General features: G+C 40.2%; 1 protein-coding gene across 6 annotated transcripts in view; it reads left to right on the plus strand.

Annotated features, from left to right (window-relative positions):
* Positions 1–17,898, plus strand: part of SLC44A5 (solute carrier family 44 member 5) — a 419,902-nt gene that overhangs the window by 70,067 nt on the left and 331,937 nt on the right. For 5 of the 6 annotated variants that reach the window (XR_004276315.1, XM_032302974.1, XM_032302976.1 and 2 more), the window contains one exon: positions 2,142–2,217. The exons of the other annotated variant lie outside the window; for it this stretch is intronic. Coding sequence is in view for 4 of the 5 variants with exons in the window: in XM_032302974.1 (XP_032158865.1) it covers positions 2,205–2,217 (13 nt within the window). In the remaining variant the exon portion in view is untranslated. The remainder of the gene's footprint in view (positions 1–2,141; positions 2,218–17,898) is intronic. 6 annotated transcript variants of the gene reach the window in all.

The following is a 17,898-nucleotide window of genomic DNA, read 5'->3' on the forward strand; positions in this document are numbered from 1 at the left end:
AACATCCCAAGTATTTTTTCACTGAGGTTATTGAATCAATGCGTTTTCTGAGGATTACATTTTGATTTTTGTCTGAACACAAAATTGAACTAGGGGGATACAAGGTTCCTGGTCCTTAAATTATAGGATTGGGCTAAGCCTTCCTTATTCTCCACCATGTGATGAATGAAGTGTGATAAAAATGAGAATTAGTTTGTACAAACCAGAGATATAGTAACAAGATTCTTGGATAGGAGTTAGACGTTTTCCAGGACTAATTAAGTAGCACTGTCACGAGGCAGAGGTAGTCTTGGATTATAATTGGAAGTTTGAAGCAAGACTTAGAAATTTCAGTTTTATGAGGTAGGAAAAGGGTTAAATGGGGCAATAGGAAATGTCAGTTCTGGGCTTCTTCTTCTTTTTTTTTTTAAATAATTTTGATTTTATTTATTTATTTAACAGAGAGAGAGAGAGATCACAAGTAGGCAGAGAGGCAGGCAGAGAGAGAGGGGGAAGCAGGCTCCCTGCTGAGCAGAGAGCCTGATGTGGGGCTCCATCCCAGGACCCTGGAATCACGACCTGAGCCGAAGGCAGAGGCTTAACCCACTGAGCCAGCCAGGCACCCCAGTTCGGGGCTTCTTAATGTGTAACGTTGAGAATGTAAAATTTTTAAAAGCGTGATAATATTTAACAAAAAAGATTTAAAAACAACTTGAAAAGTCTTGAATTGGGACATACTTATAGGAAAACAAATACGAATCAAGAACTTTAAGAGAAAGGAATGGTGACATCAACTAATAGATGTAGAAGAAATAATGGAAGTAGAAAAAAAACAACTATTTTGGAACCACTGTGGAAACAACTGACTCAGAAGAATGATTAGTGAATGATAAAAGTCTGAGGAAGAACAGCATATATAATATGTATAAACAGAATACCTCTGCAGAGAATACTTATTAATTGCAAAATAAGAAATGGTAGCCTATGGAGGAGAAAACTCACTGACACTGCCTTACTGGGGGATCAAAGTTAATATCATCCATGACAGAAACACTGAGATTTGATTCCCATTGTGATGCACTGAGAACGTTAAAACATGGTTTATGTAGTATTCTGGCCCAAGAGGCATAACCTGAATCTAGTCATGTGGAAACAGGTTAGACGGACCCAAAGCCATATTCTTCAGAATAACTACTCTGGTGCTTCTGGAAAACCGTCATGAAAAGAGAAGTGTGAAGACCTGTTCCAGATGAAGGGGACCAACAAGATATGCCAACTACATGTGGGCTGTGGTCTTGGATCTGGACAAGAGAGAAATTCTATAAAGGACGTTATTGAGACAACTGGAGAAAGATGATATTAGATAGATTAGATATTAGAAAGATTTATATTAGATAAAAATGGTATATAGACCTTGTCAGAATACACATAGAAGATTTTGATAATTATACTATAGTATAATGGACGATCTTAGCAGAGTATACATAACTGTCCGTACTATTTTTGCAACTTTTCTGTAGGTCTAAATTTTTTTCAAAATAAAAAGTTAAGAGACATACATAGAAAAAGGATGGACAGGACAAATGACCAAATTTTAGTGGTGATTTTCTACCTGGTAAAATTAGCTTTTCCCTTTCATTAAAAAAATACTTTTTTGTAATAAGTTTTCACAAAGAGTAATGTGTTGCATAATCATTTAAAATACTTAGCCTAAAGTTAGGGAAAGAAGAACTAAACGCAAAAGAAAAATGCCACCTACTACAACCCCTTTGTTGATCAGCGTGGCAGCTAAACAGAAAAGCATTGATGGGAGTGTTGAATAAAAGGAGCATAAAAGTGGAAGACAGGATAGAGAAATCAGCTGGCTAGGGATGCGTGTTACAGGTGGTGTGAGGTGTGAGAGTAGATAATAAAAATAAGGACCGAGATTTAGGAGGCTGTGGCAGAGAGAATTTTATTCCAGTAGTAAAGAGGAGAACCCAGTTTCCTTCAAAGAGAGTAGATGCCGGCAGTATTTTATGTGTTAGAAGAGCATTAGGCTAATTCTCCCGGTTCTTAGGGAGTATAAATTAGGGTTGTGAGAGTTTTCCCCACATGTAGGTTTTTAATAAGTTAAAACCATTTGCTTCAGATAATCATCTTCATACTTGTTTTTATCACAGACTCCTTTCTAAACAACTCAACCTGGCAGTGACTCAGGCATCCCCCGAAGAAACAGCCTCTTAATGAGTGACAAAGGTAATCACCTACTCGGGTTAAGTCCCTCTTGCTCGAGACTTCTGCGTAAAATATTATTTGTTCATTATTAAATAAGGACAGTAGGGAAATGAATATTCATTGCGGCGTCATGAGGAGCCGCACCTGAAAGCCTGCAGTGTGGTAGGCGTTATGGTTCTCCATCTCTTCCTAGCTCAAGACCTCTGAGACGCAAGGTACCCTCTCTTCTGTGCCTGAGGCCTCCTGACAGCAGGGTTGCTGGGGCAGGTGTTGGGACCAGGGGCTACGTGGTTTGTAAAAGCCCACCCCCACGCATACTCCAGTCACTTCTTGAGTATGATTCCCTTTTTCCTGCACAGTTCCCGCTACCTGAAGGTTTATTGCTAGAACTGGAATCATTAACCTTTATTTCAGAGGATGATTATTTTCAGCCCCCTTTCTCGTATTGTGACACCACCAGAGCTTCGCTCCTTAGAGAAGCAACATGCTGTCACTTGTTCCTTGGAGAGGGACCACAGGGCTCCACTTCAAATTTTAACCCCGATTCCCACTATTTCTATCTCCGTAATTAGGTTTTAAGCGCCTGGCAGTCACAGACAGGGTCTCATCTATCTTTTTTACCCTCTTCAGGCCAAGCCTTTTACTTTCAAAAAGCTAGTTACTTAGTAAATGTTCATTGAAAATGAACACTGTTTTCCTTAAGAGCACATTTTTTTCCTTCATGAAGGAAAATCTATTCCTAGCTATGAAGAAAGAGCACAATGTTGCCTGAGTACAATTTAAAATGGAAGATCTAGGATGTGTAGCTTAAAGCTAAGCCATGGCTTTGGCTGAGCATTTTGAAAAGATTAAAAGGGTTATTAAAAATAGGATCTAAAGATCTAACAAGATGCTTAAAAGGGGTCCAAGAATGTGTCTAAATGTGTGTAGGTTCCTGAAGGCTGTAAATGCACTGTAGTATGTGGCTGGCCACCGACAGGAACCCCTGCTCCTATGAACGTGTTCCTGGGGATGGCGTGTCCAGAGATCGGCCCTGTGAGTGGGGGTGACAGCTGTCCTCGAGTGTGAGAACTGGGGAATAGCCAACTCACAGGGCATTTTCTTTTATGCAGACGTACAGTGTTACTAACATACTCTGTCTGGGGCAGATGACGTTAGTATTTTAGGCTGGTTTGCTCATCAGTAATTATCACATCGACCAAGGTGGCGCAGGGGGTTAAAGCCTCTGCCTTCGACTCAGGTCATGATCTCAGGGTCCTGGGATTGAGCCCCACGTGAGGCTCTCTGCTTGGCAGGGAGCCTGCTTCTTCCTCTCTCCCTGCCTGCCTCTCTGCCTACGTGTGATCTCTGTCTGTCAAATAAATAAATAAAATCTTTAAAAAAAAAAAAGGTTGAATGTGTTTGAAATCAAATTACTAGTGCTGTATTTTACTTCAACAACACTGTAGTTTAGATTGGTTTATACGAGCAAAGAGCAAAGCATTGCTACCATGTGTAACAGTGCTCTAGGAAAATAATTTCTCAAAGCTATACCATTAGTGTTCTCCTCGACCTTTGGAGCCATGCTGCACATGTGCGCTGAGTGTTACCTAGCCCTTTTGCCTGTTGCTCATTTGATATTTACCTCTCTCCTCTGAATATTGGCCACCGATGATCTGGAAGAGGCATCGCAACTTCCACCACCAGAAAGAAACCATTTCATTCACCGTAACACCCCCTTTTTTCACTTCCACTAATCAATGCTTCTGTCGACCTCCATCTCCAGGCCTTACACTGTAAATTAATAAATGACTTTCTCCATAGCATTTATAAGTCAAACTCCCTGGGCTTGAGTTCATTACTCAAATCACTCTGTAAGGACACTTACCTTTTATTTTTTAATCCCATTTTGGGGGAGGTTTTAATGTAATAAATGAAAACAACCGATGATGATTAGACATCTATAGCAAAAGTTCTACAGGGGATAGCATAGATCCTGGCAAAAACTTGTCCGTTTAGAGGACAATACTTGTCCACTTGTTCGAGTGGAGGAGAGAAGCTGCAGCGTCACCAACACCACCGCCATCAGTACAAAATAGCTCGTAAACAAAATGACCAGTGAAGCTGTGCCAGGCAGCACCATAAGAGAAGCACACTGAGAACAAGTGACCAAGAATTACTTACACAGAATTGATAGATGTTAAACAAATATCTCGAAATGGCACTGTAGTTTTCACGATATTCAACTAAGGTACAAATGAAATTTTGGCAGGTCCCAAAGGCCAATTAGGTGACTGGAGTCGAGATTAGAGATAAAATTTAAATCTTTTGTGTTTGTCAGATTGATCTCTATGGGTAACAGTGTGATTTTGTTCTTTTGAGTCTGTCAGGGGATAGGGCATTTCACTTTTGGTGGCCACCAGGACAGGATATCAGGACAGAGGCATGGAGAGTGACGGCTGTTATTCTTTGGAGGGGGTTCTTCAAGGAGAACCCTGACTCTGGGTGAGCCTGATACTAGTACCTGGTTGCTGATGGCTCATGCTTCATTTCCAGAATGTGCCATTGGCTCCTGTGACTGGGGGAGGGGTTAGAGAGGGGAACACTAGTTTTTTTATGCATGTAGTTCTGGGTGGTGCATAGCTTCAGGGACAACAAAGAGGAATGCCAATGCCAGAGATAATCAAAGGGCAAATAATCTAGCACCAAAAATGGCCTCAGAGATGAATAATAAATTTCAATTTTCACCTGATGTGAAACTGATGTGAATTTTGTATTTTCAAGTGCACGTTAGCAACAAAACCAGCAAATATTTAAATTGGATTTTCAAGCTAATAGTTGACTCAGAATGTCCATGTTAGCTTAAATGGGAACACCTCAATTCACTCCTCATTCAATTCTGCATTTGAAAGGAAGCTTTTTATAGTAGACCTTAAAGCACCCTGAGCGTTTATTGTATGAACATCTTAATTTGGCTAAATGTCAATAAATGCTATGCCTTTGAGTCCCTCTTCTGTTAGAAATTGCCCTTAATGAAAATGTTCTTTTGTAAAACTTAAGAATTATACTGTAACTCATATTTCCTGAAGCCAAGATGCTATTTCTGGTTTTATCTCTAACGTTGACAAAGGATCTACATGTATATCCATATCTGTATCTATTTGTGGCCCAGTGGTCACACACTCAAACATACTTTTCCTACAACTTCCTACATACTTTTCCATACAATTCCTAAAAGAAGGAACTTATTCCTTTTCTAATTAAAAAAAATTTTACACCCCATGAAAAAAATTTCAAATTCACAACCCCAAAATCAAGAGTCACGAGCTCTTACCAATTGAGCCAGCCCGGCACCCCAGAAAATTATTCTTTGGATCCATCGTGGCTAGCATTGTGTCTGGCTTCTAGGAAACACCCAGAAAATCCTTAATGAAAGAATAACAGGATGAATAAGAATTTCGTAGTCTGTGAATAAGAAACAGGCGGCAATTCTTTGTATTCATCATCATGTATTCATCATTCATCACCCAGAAATTGATTCTGAAACAGTTAATCCTTTTCTTCCCTCCTCACCTTATCTTCCTGATGACAGAATTTCTATTTTAGTGTGAAGCCCACATGGCCACCTCCTATTGATAACTAGTAGGCACAACTTAGTTTCATGATGGACAGATGGACCGGCCTGCTGTTGTTCTTGGCCATGAGACTGTTACTGCTTATTCTCTTAGATGCATCCAACATGACGTGCTTCCCCTCTTTTTATTAATTTCTTTTGCAGGACTGTACATATTTGCTCCTAACACTGCCTTGCTGTATTTGTAGTATTCAGAGGCCCACAAGCAGGTTCTGGAAGACAGATTAGCAGAAATACTTTGAGAGGTGCATGTTAATCTAACACAAAAGAAGAGGACTCCATGGAAAAGAGGTCATAAAATGTTGCCATTATTCAACGGAACAGGGGTAGATCCTCCCCCTCTTTCCCTTCTAACAGAGTGGGATTGACTGGAAGAAAAATACAGTTGCAATATATTTCTGGGAAAAGGGAACCAGATTATGCTGCCAATTTGAATTGTTCAGCTAGAGGACTGCAGAGTTATTCATTGAAATTTTGTATATAATTACATATATGAATAGTAGCTGCTTCAGATTAGTTATATAAACAATAATTCATAGACTTATCTAAACGCTGGAATGTTACTTGATTTTTTATTTTTTAAAAAATTAAAAAAAAATTTATTTATTTGAGAGAGAGCATGTGCGTGCGAGCACATGAGTAGGGGGAGGGGAGAGGTAGAGGGAGAAAGACTCTCCAGCAGACCCCTCGCTGATGCAGAGCCTGATGTGGGGCTTAAACCCACCACCTCGAGGTCCGCTGATATCAGGAGTCGGATACTTTACTGACCAAGTCACCCAGGTGCCCCTACTCTCTTGTTACTTAATTTTTTAAACCATATACAGCACCCAAAAACATTTTAACATGGATATCTTCTTTATAAGAAAAAAGGAAATGGGGGAAGAAAATTATTTACTTAGTTTCTCTCATGGGTCAGTCATTTTTATGCCTTTTCCAGTGTTTTTCATGTAATCTCAGAATACGCTGTGAAATACATTTTATTATGATTATTTTATAAAAGAGAAAACAAGTACAATGACAGTACTGCTCATGGTCACTAGGAATGATAAAACTAATAACAAGGCAAGTGTTTCCAACTCAAATTTATTCTCTGTTTACTGTGTTGTATGAACTAGCATACAGTAAGTTTTCAAGAAATTTGGGCTTTAATTATGTAAATAACAGTGTTTTAAAGAATTTTCCATATTGTGAATGGTGTCTTAGAAACTAATTTCTTCTAAGTTAGGTAGGGCACTTGTCCCCTTGGTTAAAAAAATATTCAGTAATGTGCTGCAGGGGAAGTGATTTCTGAATTTTTGGAATGCCTAAGCCAAAAATCAGAGTGCTCCAGTGTTTCACAAATATGCCTTGGGAACTACTGTTTTTCTAGAAGTCATGATTTCTCTCGTGTATTCTTTTTGCTTTCAGGATCCATGCCTGGGCTAACATGATGGGGTCTGACCAGAGCTCTTGGTTTCATTTTGTTTTGACCAAATTCATGGACCACCAGTGCTGAGCAAGGAGCCCGATAAGGGACTTGATCCCAGTATGCTGGCATCCTGACCGGAACCAAAGTCAGATGCTCAACTGACTGAGCTACCCTGGTATCCCATCAAAGGGGGTTGAGGTGAAAATCACTCCAGTTTTCCAGGAGGCTCTTAGCAAGCATCAGTTTATGGCCAGATTTCTCTGAGGCCCATTGGGATTGTTCCTGTGTATATCTAGACCCTAGGAGAATCCTCTTACTGACTGCCCTTTTTTGTGGAGCAGGGGCAGTACAGGCCTTGAACTTCCTCTGTGTATGTTTCAGCATACACTCCTCCTCCTCTGGTGTGGTGGCAGGGTCTGTGTCGAAGAGAAGAGATTCACCTATTTGCTCCTTTCCTCATCCTACCCTTAAATATGAGTCAGACTCATTTTCTCAGGGTAGAAGGATAGAGTATGGGACCAACTGCTGGTAGCCTTACTACTAAGTAACATAGTTGTGAAAATGGATTAACTCTGCAAAGTAACAGAACTGCCAGTTGTCATCCTGGTTTCCTTGGGTAAAGCAAACAGTGCTAGAGGCAATTTCTAACTGCGTTAGATGATGGTTTCTCCCCCCAAATCAGCTTCAATTATAGTATACCTAAAAAATAAGGCTTAATCAAGACAGAATTATCAAATGTCTAGGCAAAAATTTGATGTCAGTTTCATTCCAACTAAGTTGCAAAGGCAATGGCAATATTTGGAAACTGTGCTTTAGGGAGAGGATCTGGAAAATTATAATTCCTTTTTTTTGACAGACAGAGATCACAAGTAGGCAGAGAGAGAGAGAGAGAGGAGGAAGCAGGCTCCCCGCTGCGGGGAGAGCCCGATGTGGGGCTTGATCCTAGGACCCTGGGATCATGACCTGAGCTGAAGGCAGAGGCTTTAATCCACTGAGCCACGCAGGCGCCCCTGGAAAATTATAATTCTAAAATGTGAGCATGTTTTCTGTGATGAGGAAGTGGTTATTATTTATATTAAAATAGATGTTTGTTTCTCTCCATTATTTTCTTTTTTCATATTCCTTTAAATACATTTTTCTTATAATTTAAATTTAGTGATTAATCTGAACTCCTAATAATGCATTGCCATTAATGAGAGAAATAACACCTTTTACAAGTTGATTCAGTAGTATAAGTTATTTTGGGACTGGATTTGAGCCCAGTTCTTTTTTTTTTTTTTTAAATAATTTTTTATTTTTTATAAACATATATTTTTATCCCCAGGGGTACAGGTCTGTGAATCACCAGTTTACACACTTCACAGCACTCACCAAAGCACATACCCTCCCCAATGTCCATAATCCCACCCCCTTCTCCCAAACCCCCTCCCCCCAGCAACCCTCAGTTTGTTTTGTGAGATTAAGAGTCACTTATGGTTTGTCTCCCTCCCAATCCCAACTTGTTTCATTGATTCTTCTCCTACCCACTTAAGCCCCCATGTTGCATCACCACTTCCTCATATCAGGGAGATCATATGATAGTTGTCTTTCTCTGCTTGACTTATTTCGCTAAGCATGATACGCTCTAGTTCCATCCATGTTGTCGCAAATGGCAAGATTTCATTTCTTTTGATGGCTGCATAGTATTCCATTGTGTATATATACCACATCTTCTTGATCCATTCATCTGTTGATGGACGTCTAGGTTCTTTCCATAGTTTGGCTATTGTGGACATTGCTGCTATAAACATTCGGGTGCACGTGCCCCTTTGGATCACTACGTTTGTATCTTTAGGGTAAATACCCAGTAGTGCAATTGCTGGGTCATAGGGCAATTCTATTTTCAACATTTTGAGGAACCTCCATGCTGTTTTCCCGAGTGGCTGTACCAGCTTGCATTCCCACCAACAGTGTAGGAGGGTTCCCCTTTCTCCGCATCCTCGCCAGCATCTGTCATTTCCTGACTTGTTGATTTTAGCCATTCTGACTGGTGTGAGGTGATATCTCATTGTGGTTTTGATTTGTATTTCCCTGATGCTGAGTGATATGGAGCACTTTTTCATGTGTCTGTTGGCCATCTGGATGTCTTCTTTGCAGAAATGTCTGTTCATGTCCTCTGCCCATTTCTTTTTTTTTCTTTTTTTTTTTTTTTTTTAAAGATTTTATTTATTTATTTGACAGAGAGAGATCACAGGTAGACGGAGAGGCAGGCAGAGAGAGAGAAGGAAGCAGGCTCCCTGCTGAGCAGAGAGCCCGATGTGGGACTCGATCCCAGGACCCTGAGATCATGACCTGAGCCGAAGGCAGCGGCTTAACCCACTGAGCCACCCAGGCGCCCATCTGCCCATTTCTTGATTGGATTATTTGTTCTTTGGGTGTTGAGTTTGCTAAGTTCTTCATAGATTCTGGACACTAGTCCTTAATCTGATATGTCGTTTGCAAATATCTTCTCCCATTCTGTCAGTTGTCTTTTGATTTTGTTAACTGTTTCCTTTGCTGTGCAAAAGCTTTTGATCTTGATGAAATCCCAATAGTTCATATTTGCCCTCGCTTCCCTTGCCTTTGGCGTTGTTCCTAGGAAGATGTTGCTGCGGCTGAGGTCGAAGAGGTTGCTGCCTGTGTTCTCCTCAAGGATTTTGATGGATTCCTTTTGCACATTGAGGTCCTTCATCCATTTTGAGTCTATTTTCGTGTGTGGTGTAAGGAAATGGTCCAATTTCATTTTTCTGCATGTGGCTGTCCAGTTTTCCCAGCACCATTTATTGAAGAGGCTGTCTTTTTTCCATTGGACTTTCTTTCCTGCTTTGTCGAAGATTAGTTGACTGTAGAGTTGAGGGTCTATTTCTGGGTTCTCTATTCTGTTCCATTGATCTATGTGTCTGTTTTTGTGCCAGTACCATGCTGTCTTGATGATGACAGCTTTGTAATAGAGCTTGAAGTCCGAAATTGTGATGCCACCAACGTTGGCTTTCTTTTTCAATATCCCTTTGGCTATTCGAGGTCTTTTCTGGTTCCATATAAATTTTAGAATTATTTGTTCCATTTCTTTGAAAAAGATGGATGGTACTTTGATAGGAATTGCATTAAATGTGTAGATTGCTTTAGGTAGCATAGACATTTTCACAATATTTATTCTTCCAATCCAGGAGCATGGAACATTTTTCCATTTCTTTGTGTCTTCCTCAGTTTCTTTCATGAGTACTTTATAGTTTTCTGAGTATAGATTCTGTGCCTCTTTGGTTAGGTTTATTCCTAGGTATCTTATGGTTTTGGGTGCAATTGTAAATGAGATGGACTCCTTAATTTCTCTTTTTTCTGTCTTGTTGTTGGTGTAGAGAAATGCAACTGATTTCTGTGCATTGATTTTATATCCTGACACTTTACTGAATTCCTGTACAAGTTCTAGCAGTTTTGGAGTGGAGTCTTTTGGGTTTTCCACATATAGTATCATATCATCTGCGAAGAGTGATAATTTGACTTCTTCTTTGCCGATTTGGATGCCTTTAATTTCCTTTTGTTGTCTGATTGCTGAGGCTAGGACCTCTAGTACTATGTTGAATAGCAGTGGTGATAATGGACATCCCTGCCGTGTTCCTGACCTTAGCGGGAACGGTTTCAGTTTTTCTCCATTGAGAATGATATTTGCGGTGGGTTTTTCATAGATGACTTTGATGATATTGAGGTATGTGCCCTCTATCCCTACACTTTGAAGAGTTTTGATCAGGAAGGGATGCTGTACTTTGTCAAATGCTTTTTCAGCATCTATTGAGAGTATCATATGGTTCTTGTTCTTTCTTTTATTGATGTGTTGTATCACATTGACTGATTTGCGGATGTTGAACCAACCTTGCAGCCCTGGAATAAATCCCACTTGGTCGTGGTGAATAATCCTTTTAATGTACTGTTGAATCCTATTGGCTAGTATTTTGTTGAGTATTTTCGCATCTGTGTTCATCAAGGATATTGGTCTATAGCTCTCTTTTTTGATGGGATCCTTGTCTGGTTTTGGAATCAAGGTGATGCTGGCCTCATAAAATGAGTTTGGAAGTTTTCCTTCCATTTCTATTTTTTAGAACAGTTTCAGGAGAATAGGAATTAGTTCTTCTTTAAATGTTTGGTAGAATTCCCCCGGGAAGCCGTCTGGCCCTGGGCTTTTGTTTGTTTGGAGATTTTTAATGACTGTTTCAATCTCTTTACTGGTTATGGGTCTGTTCAGGCTTTCTATTTCTTCCTGGTTCAGTTGTGGTAGTTTATATGTTTCTAGGAATGCATCCATTTCTTCCAGATTGTCAAATTTGTTAGCGTAGAGTTGCTCATAGTATGTTCTTATATAGTTTGTATTTCTTTGGTGTTAGTTGTGATCTCTCCTCTTTCATTCATGATTTTATTTATTTGGGTCCTTTCTCTTTTCTTTTTGATAAGTCGGGCCAGGGGTTTATCGATTTTATTAATTCGTTCAAAGAACCAGCTCCTAGTTTCGTTGATTTGTTCTATTGGTTTTTTGGTTTCTATTTCATTGATTTCTGCTCTGATCTTTATGATTTCTCTTCTCCTGCTGGGCTTAGGGTTTCTTTCTTGTTCTTTCTCCAGCTCCTTTAGGTGTAGGGTTAGGTTGTGTACCTGAGACCTTTCTTGTTTCTTGAGAAAGGCTTGTACTGCTATTTATTTTCCTCTCAGGACTGCCTTTGTTGTGTCCCACAGATTTTGAACCGTTGTATTTTCATTATCATTTGTTTCCATGATTTTTTTCAATTCTTCTTTAATTTCCCGGTTGACCCATTCATTCTTTAGAAGGATGTTGTTTAGTCTCCATGTATTTGGGTTCTTTCCAAACTTCTTTTTGTGGTTGAGTTCTAGCTTCAGAGCATTGTGGTCTGAAAATATGCAGGGAATGATCCCAATCTTTTGATACCGGTTGAGTCCTGATTTAGGACCGAGGGTGTGATCTATTCTGGAGAATGTTCCATGTGCACTAGAGAAGAATGTGTATTCTGTTGCTTTGGGATGAAATGTTCTGAATATATCTGTGATGTCCATCTGGTCCAGTGTGTCGTTTAAGGCCTTTATTTCCTTGCTGATCTTTTGCTTGGATGATCTGTCCATTTCAGTGAGGGGAGTGTTAAAGTCCCCTACTATTATTGTATTATTGTTGATGTGTTTCTTTGATTTTGTTATTACTTGGTTTATATAGTTTGCTGCTCCCACGTTGGGGGCATAGATATTTAAAATTGTTAGATCTTCTTGTTGGACAGGCCCTTTGAGTATGATATAGTGTCCTTCCTCATCTCTTATTACAGTCTTTGGCTTAAAATCTAATTGATCTGATATAAGGATTGCCACTCCTGCTTTCTTCTGATGTCCATTAGCATGGTAAATTCTTTTCCACCCCCTCACTTTAAATCTGGAGGTGTCTTCAGGCTTAAAATGAGTGTCTTGGACGCAACATATAGATGGGTTTTGTTTTTTTATCCGTTCTGATACCCTGTGTCTTTTGACAGGGGCATTTAGCCCATTAACATTCAGGGTAACTATTGAGAGATATGAATTTAGTGCCATTGTATTGCCTGTAAGGTGACTGTTACTGTATATGGTCTCTGTTCCTTTCTGATCTACCACTTGTAGGCTCTCTCTTTGCTTAGAGGACCCCTTTCAATATTTCCTGTAGAGCTGGTTTGGTGTTTGCAAATTCTTTCAGTTTTTGTTTGTCCTGGAAGCTTTTAATCTCTCCTTCTATTTTCAATGATAGCCTAGCTGGATATAGTATTCTTGGCTGCATGTTTTTCTCGTTTAGTGCTCTGAAAATATCATGCCAGCTCTTTCTGGCCTGCCAGGTCTCTGTGGATAAGTCAGCTGCCAATCTAATATTTTTACCATTGTATGTTACAGACTTCTTTTCCCAGGCTGCTCTCAGGATTTTCTCTTTGTCACTGAGACTTGTAAATTTTACTCTTAGGTGACGGGGTGTGGGCCTATTCTTATTGATTTTGAGGGGCGTTCTCTGAACCTCCTGAATTTTTTTTTTAAAAGATTTTATTTATTTATTTGAGAGAGAGACAGTGACAGAGAGCATGAGAGGCGAGAAGGTCAGAGGGAGAAGCAGACTCCCCATGGAGCTGGGAGCCTGATGCAGGACTCGATCCCGGGACTCTGGGATTGTGACCTGAGCCGAAGGCAGTTGCTCAACCAACTGAGCCACCCAGGTGTCCTGAACCTCCTGAATTTTGATGCTCATTCCCTTTGCCATATTGGGGAAATTCTCCCCAATAAGTCTCTCCAGTATACCTTCTGCTCCCCTCTCTCTTTCTTCTTCTTCTGGAATCCCAATTATTCTAATGTTGTTTCGTCTTATGGTGTCATTTATCTCTCGAATTCTCCCCTCGTGGTCCAGTAGCTGTTTGTCCCTCTTTTGCTCAGCTTCTTTATTCTCTGTCGTTTGGTCTTCTATATCACTAATTCTTTCTTCTGCCTCATTTATCCTAGCAGTGAGAGCCTCCATTTTTTATTGCACCTCATTAATAGCTTTTTTGATTTCAACTTGGTTAGATTTTAGTTCTTTTATTTATCCAGAAAGGGCTTTTATATCTCCTGAGAGGGTTTCTCTAATATCTTCCATGCGTTTTTCGAGCCCGGCTAGAACCTTGAGAATTGTCATTCTGAACTCTAGATCTGACATATTACCAATGTCTGTATTGATTAGGTCCCTAGCCTTCGGTACTGCCTCTTGTTCTTTTTTTTGTGGTGAATTTTTCCGTCTTGTCATTTTATCCAGATAAGAGTATATGAAGGAGCAAGTAAAATACTAAAAGGGTGGCAACAACCCCAGGAAAATATGCTTTAACCAAATTAGAAGAGATCCCAAATCGTGAGGGGGGAGAAAGGGGATAAAAAGAGGTTCAAAAGGGAAGAAAGAAAAAAAAAGAAAAAAGAAAAAAGAAAGAAAAAAGAAAAAAAAAAGAATGGAAATGACTTTAAAAAATGAAAACAAATAAGAAGAAGAAGAAGAAAAATATAAAAAAGAAAATATATATATATATTGGATAAACTAGTTAAAAAACGTTAAAAAAGAAAAAGGTAAAAGTTAAAAAAAATTTAACCAGAAGGTGAGAATAAAACAACAAATGAAAAAGAAAAAAATTAAATTAACTGCAAGACTAAAAAAAATCACAGGGAAAAAGCCATGAGTTCCGTGCTTTGCTTTCTCCTCCTCTGGAATTCTGTTGCTCTCCTTGGTATTGAAACCGCACTCCTTGGTAGGTGAACTTGGTCTCGGCTGGATTTCTTGTTGATCTTCTGGGGGACGGGGCCTGTTGTAGTGATTCTCAAGTGTCTTTGCCCCAGGCGGAATTGCACCGCCCTTACCAGGGGCCGGACTGAGTAATCCGCTCGGGTTTGCTTTCAGGAGCTTTTGTTCCCTGAGCGCTTTCCGTAGAGTTCCGGAGGACGGGGAATACAAATGGCGGCCTCCTGGTCTCCGGCCCGGAGGAGCCGAGAGCCCAGGGCCCCACTCCTCAGTGTGCCCTCAGAGAACAGTGCCCAGTAACTCCCATCTGCCTGACCTCCGGCCGCGCTCCGAGCTCACAGAGCCTGCGACCGGTTCACCCTAGCTGTGAGCTTACTGTCGGCTCTGTCTCTGTAGCCGGCTTTCCCGTTCCAATACCTGCAAGCTCTGCGACACTCAGACACCCCTGATCCTTCTGTGACCCTGCAGGACCTGAGGCCACGCTGACCCCGTGTGGGCTTCGCCCCGGTTTAGCCTCTGGAGCGATGTCCCTCAGCGGAACAGACTTTTAAAAGTCCTGATTTTGTGCTCCGTTGCTCCGCCGCTTGCCGGGAGCCGGCCCCTCCCCCCGGGGTCTATCTTCCCGTCGCTTTGGATTCATTTCTCTGTCGGTCCTACCTTTCAGAAAGTGGTTGTTTTTCTGTTTCCAGAATTGCTGTTCTTCTTCTCTTCGATCTGCCGATGGATTTTCAGGTGTTTGCAATCTTTAGATAAGCTATCTAGGTGATCTCCGGCTAGCTGAAGTAGTCTCAGCCTGCTACTTCTCCGCCATCTTGACTCCTGAACCTGAGCCCAGTTCTTTAATGAAAACTATTCCCTTTTCTTTTTCTAGGATAGTGGAATGGAAATAATCTGTTTTGTCTATTTCCAGTCATGACACATTCTCGGCTTAAGTAAATAAACCGAACTGACAAATAAGAGACTAACCAACTCTGTCTATCACTTGACTCAAAACTGTCATTTTTCATTTCAACGTTATATTCATGAGTATTAATATGAAAACTCTCTGTCAAAGGTTTGCTGTCTGTATTTTGGTTGCTTTAGAATGGAAACTTAAATACTGCATTTCAGAAATGAATGAGGAGAGAGAATAGAGAGAATTCTGGAGAGGAGTCGGGATGATGGTTCTGGTCTTGGTCTGCTATCATGTATGTGCCTGGACAAGTCAATTTAAATCTCTTGGCATCAGTTTTCTTTGCTTTTAGAAACAGGGGGGTTAGACTAAGTTAGGATGGAAATAGGTGTCCCCTTGTCTGCTAGGTCTGACCAACTGGTAATGGCTGCCTAGAGGGCCACATTGGGGATGATTGTGGGCCTCTTCCAGACATAGATGACAGGAAGACTGGGGGCCAGAAAGCCACTAATTTGCATTCCCTGAACTCAACAACTTCTTGGGTCATTATCTGCTTCAATTTTGACTTTCACTATTCTTAATTTTTCACTTTAAGAAAATGGTCTCCCCATACTTGAAAATATTTTGAAAATTTGACAACAAGGAGACATAGTCTTTGAGATCATCTAATCAAAACAAGATTGATGTATTTAGAGGTACTTTGTAAAATGTAGAGCACTGTTTTTGTTATTTGAGGACTCCATGGCTAATTAATGGTGAATTTTTCCTGGGATTCCTTTGAGGACTCCTTCCTCTGTCAGTTTCATGAATGCTTATTGTATGACGGATGCAGCCTCTCTCAGTAAATTTAAATTTTAGTAAAGTTGCTCTTTCCAATTCATAATTAATTAAGATAAGTTAAGTGCTATTGTATAGTATAGACAGTAACACTGTAGACATTCAGAGAGTTACTCATCAGAATTATCAAGGAATATTAAAGAAATAGAATTTGAGCAGGGTCTAAAATGAGCAGAAGTTAAATAAGAAGGCATTGTTAGGTATGGGACAGAATTTGAATAAAGCATGTAATAAGACATAAGCATAAATTGGAACAGTAAATGGGAAGTATAAGCTATTGTTTTTCAATAAGAAAAATTTGGATTGCTATAATATTAATATTGATAATCATTAACATTTATTCATTCCTTTATCGCACCAGTTGAGTACATGCAATGTACCAGACCCTGACTAGTCACTGGGAATATAGCTCTTAACAAATGGACAAAAATCCTTGATTTTATAGAACCTACATCTTAGTAGGAGAAGGCAGATAATAAAGCAATTAGTGGATATATGTTATATGTTAGAGAATAATAATTGCAAAGGCAAAAATAAACCAGGGGAGGGGAAAAAGGGAATGGTAAAAGTGGGTTGTGATTTTGGACAGAGTGGCCCTGAGGTCCTCCCTGCAAGAGTGACAATTGGGTAATGACCTGAAATACATTGCAGGCATTCTGCTAAGTCTGTTACATACACAAAATCATTTAATTTTCACAGCAACTCTGTGACAATAGGTACTATTATTATCCTCACTTTATAGATGAGAACATGAAACACAGACAGCTATAATAATTCCTCAAGAGTGCACAGCAATTAAAGATTTAAATCTGGGAAGAGCTTATACTGTTAGTCTGTTTAAGACCCAATAACGAAAGTCCTTGAAAAGCCTGTTTGAGGTCCAAGAATGATTCTGTTTTAGAGCCAGAGGGAAATCGACTGGTTGTCCAATCCAGTGGTTTTTACCTGGAGAATCATCTGGAGAGCCGGTTAAAACCCAGGTTACTGGGGTGCCTGAGTGGTTTAGTTGGTTAGACAACTGACTTTTGGTTTCAGCTCAGGTCATGATCTCATGGGTTGTGAGATTGAACTGAACACTGCATAGGGCTCCTGCTCAGCAGGGGAGTCTGCTTGAAGAGTAGCTCCCTGTGCTCTTACCCCTATTTTCATTGCCTGTCTCTCTCTCTATAAATAAATAAATACATACATACATACATAAAAACAAAACCAAAACCGTAAAACCACAACCCAGGTTTCTTTACCCTGTCCCCGAGTTTCTGACTCAGTAGGTCTGTGGTGAGGGCTGAGACTTCTCATTCTAACAAGTTTCTGGGTATTGTTGATACCTGGACAGCACTTTGGGAATCATTTAGTCCAGTGGTTCTCAAACTTGGCTGCACCTTAGAATCACTTGGGGAGTTTTTGAGAACTGCCCATTCCCTGTTGAAGGTGTACTGACAGCTTGTATTTTCATTGGTCTGGGCTGAGCCTCTCTAATAGGATGATGTCCATGACTGCAAGAGGGTTAAATACCACTGGTCTGGTTTAGCCCTCATTTTAAAGATTTTATTTATTTGACAGACAGAGATCACAAGTAGGCAGAGAGGCAGGAAGAGAGAGGAGAAAGCAGGCTCCCTGCGGAGTAGAGAGCTCTATGTGGGGCTCAATCCCAGGATCCTGGGATCATGACCTGA

Source organism: Mustela erminea, chromosome 10 (assembly GCF_009829155.1).
Source record: "Mustela erminea isolate mMusErm1 chromosome 10, mMusErm1.Pri, whole genome shotgun sequence".
Lineage (NCBI taxonomy): Eukaryota > Metazoa > Chordata > Mammalia > Carnivora > Mustelidae > Mustela > Mustela erminea.